The sequence below is a fragment of the Condylura cristata genome, unplaced genomic scaffold, assembly GCF_000260355.1.
Source record: "Condylura cristata isolate star-nosed mole 26May11 unplaced genomic scaffold, ConCri1.0 scaffold00003, whole genome shotgun sequence".
Lineage (NCBI taxonomy): Eukaryota > Metazoa > Chordata > Mammalia > Eulipotyphla > Talpidae > Condylura > Condylura cristata.
The window spans coordinates 78,474,386-78,476,560 of record NW_004567104.1 but is presented as its reverse complement, the minus strand read 5'-3'; the positions used below and the strand labels follow the sequence as shown (position 1 = coordinate 78,476,560).

The following is a 2,175-nucleotide window of genomic DNA, read 5'->3' as shown; positions in this document are numbered from 1 at the left end:
GTCGGAAGCCGCCCGGACTGAGGGCGCGACAGCGGCCAGGGAGCCGCAGGTTCCTGTGTCCGGCGCTGCAGCGCCCCCCTCCCCCTCCCGGCCCGGGGCGCAGGGCCCCCCTCCCCCTCCAGTCCCGGGGCCAGGGCCCCCACACCTGGGTCCCTGTGTGATGAGACCGCAGCGCCCCTGAACCCTCTCTGAGGGGCTGGTTGCGCCCTCCAGTCCCGGGGCGCAGGGCCCCCCTCCCCCTCCAGTCCCGGGGCGCAGGGCCCCCCTCCCCCTCCAGTCCCGGGGCGCAGCGCCCCCCTCCCCCTCCAGTCCCGGGGCGCAGCGCCCCCCTCCCCCTCCCGGGGCGCAGGGCCCCCCTCCCCCTCCAGTCCCGGGCGCAGGGCCCCCACACCTGGGTCCCTGTGTGATGAGACCGCAGCGCCCCTGAACCCTCTCTGAGGGGCTGGTTGCGGCCTCAGCCTCAGCCGGAAAGGTGCGGGGTCCCCTTGGAGAGGGCAGTGGAGGTCCAGGAACACGGCCAGGCCAGTGCCCGCCCTGCCCCCCAGCCCCTTGTCCCCACCGGGGGCAGCTGCAGGGGCCCACGGCTGGCCGCAGGTGGCCCGGGGGCTTCTCTCTGGACACAGACACAGAGCCAAGGTGCCAGCTCCGCTCACTGTTTCGCGGGTGGGGTCAGCCGCACGGGGCAGGCGGGGCAGGACTCCGGGCCCTGGAGGGCCCCACTCACGGCGCAGGGCCGGGGGCCTACGCCAGGCGGGGTGGACACCGCAGGCTGTCCGGCAGGGGGCGGGGAACGGCCAGCCCTGGGGCGGTGCAGCTGGCCGGGCCTGCCCAGGGGGCCTGGCGGCACTGTCCAGGGGTGGGGGGGCTGAGCTGCAAAGAGCCACGGGGGCGGGGGTGGGGGTGCGTCTTCCTTCTGTGGTCTCTGCGCACAGCACCCTGCCCCGGGTGCGGGGGCAGTGAGGGGCAGGTGGGTTCCGAGACCCCGGCCGGCCGAGCCCGCTGGGGCAGGTCCAGCCCCGTCGGGAATGACCGAGACCACAGCGCAGCGCCCGGAGGCCTCAGCGAAGACTGGGGGGGGGGGTCACCGGCCCCCGGCGGGGCAGGGGCGGCCCTGGGGCGTGCCCTCTACTGATGGGCAGCCGGGGGCAGTCGCAGGCCGTGGGCTGGTGCCAGCTGCTCTGGTCCAGCTTTTCTTCAGATTTCCGGGGACACAGCCGCGTCTGGCCAGCGGCAGGCTGGCCGGTGGGTGGGCCGTGGGCTGGGCAGGGGCCAGGCTGGGGCCGGGGGCCTGGGGCGGGGCCCGCGGTGGCCCTGCCAGCTGGGGGCTGAGAGCAGCCAGGCCCGGTGCCCAGGAGACCGGGGCCTCTCACAGGCACAGGCCGCTGTGGGGGCGACGCCCTCCAGGGTGAGGGGCTTCGGCCGCTCCACAGGACACTGACTCTGTGGTCAGCAGGCCCTGGGCCGGGGAGCCCCATGGCAGGAGACAGCACGGCCGAGGGAGGCCCCAGGCCTGGACCCACGGAGCGCCCTCCTGGCTCCCGGGGGGCCCTGCTGGAGGGGCCTCCCGGAAGGCGCTGGGTCCCCGAGAACCAAGGGGAGCAGGACCTGAGAGAGCTGGGGCGTCAGGCCTGCAGCGTCCAGGCGTGCTGCGGCAGTGGTCTCTGGCCCCCCCGTCCGCCCCGGGGGCCGCTGGCCACACCAGTGCAGCGCAGACGCTTCCTTGCCCGGAGACTCTTGTCACCGCCACTGTGGACGGCCGAAGCGCCGGGTCAGGCCAGCCCGTGAGGCCCCAGCCAGGAGTGCGACGGGCACGTCCAGCTGAAGACAGGAGAGGCCACCTGGGGAAGGTAAAGACACCTGTGGGGGGCTGCGGGGAGCTGCAGAGGGACCTGGAGGCCGCCCGCCGGCCGGGACCCTGCGGGGGGTGAGGGAGCTCCACGGGGGCTCCGGGGGTGCAGGCCAAGGAGTGGGGGCGCCGCGTGCCCACTCACAGGAGCCTGACTAGTTTGCAAGGAGAGCACCTGCGTCCCCCCAGATCCTGATGTCGGGGCCCAGGAGCCCAGCAGCTTAGAGCACGACAGGGCCGTTGGCGCGGGGTCACGGGCGGCCCTGACCCGCGGGACGGGGTCCTGGGGCAGCGGGACAGACTGGGGACGCGTCCAGCCGGGGCTCCAG

At 75.4% G+C, this 2,175-nt stretch overlaps 1 protein-coding gene across 1 annotated transcript in view; it reads right to left on the bottom strand.

Annotated features, from left to right (window-relative positions):
- Window positions 1–1,058: 1,058 nt before the first annotated feature.
- Window positions 1,059–2,175, bottom strand: part of AIRE (autoimmune regulator) — an 11,644-nt gene continuing 10,527 nt past the window's right edge. The window contains exon 10 of the mRNA XM_012731171.1: window positions 1,059–1,235. Coding sequence (XP_012586625.1) covers window positions 1,059–1,235 — 177 coding nt within the window. The remainder of the gene's footprint in view (window positions 1,236–2,175) is intronic.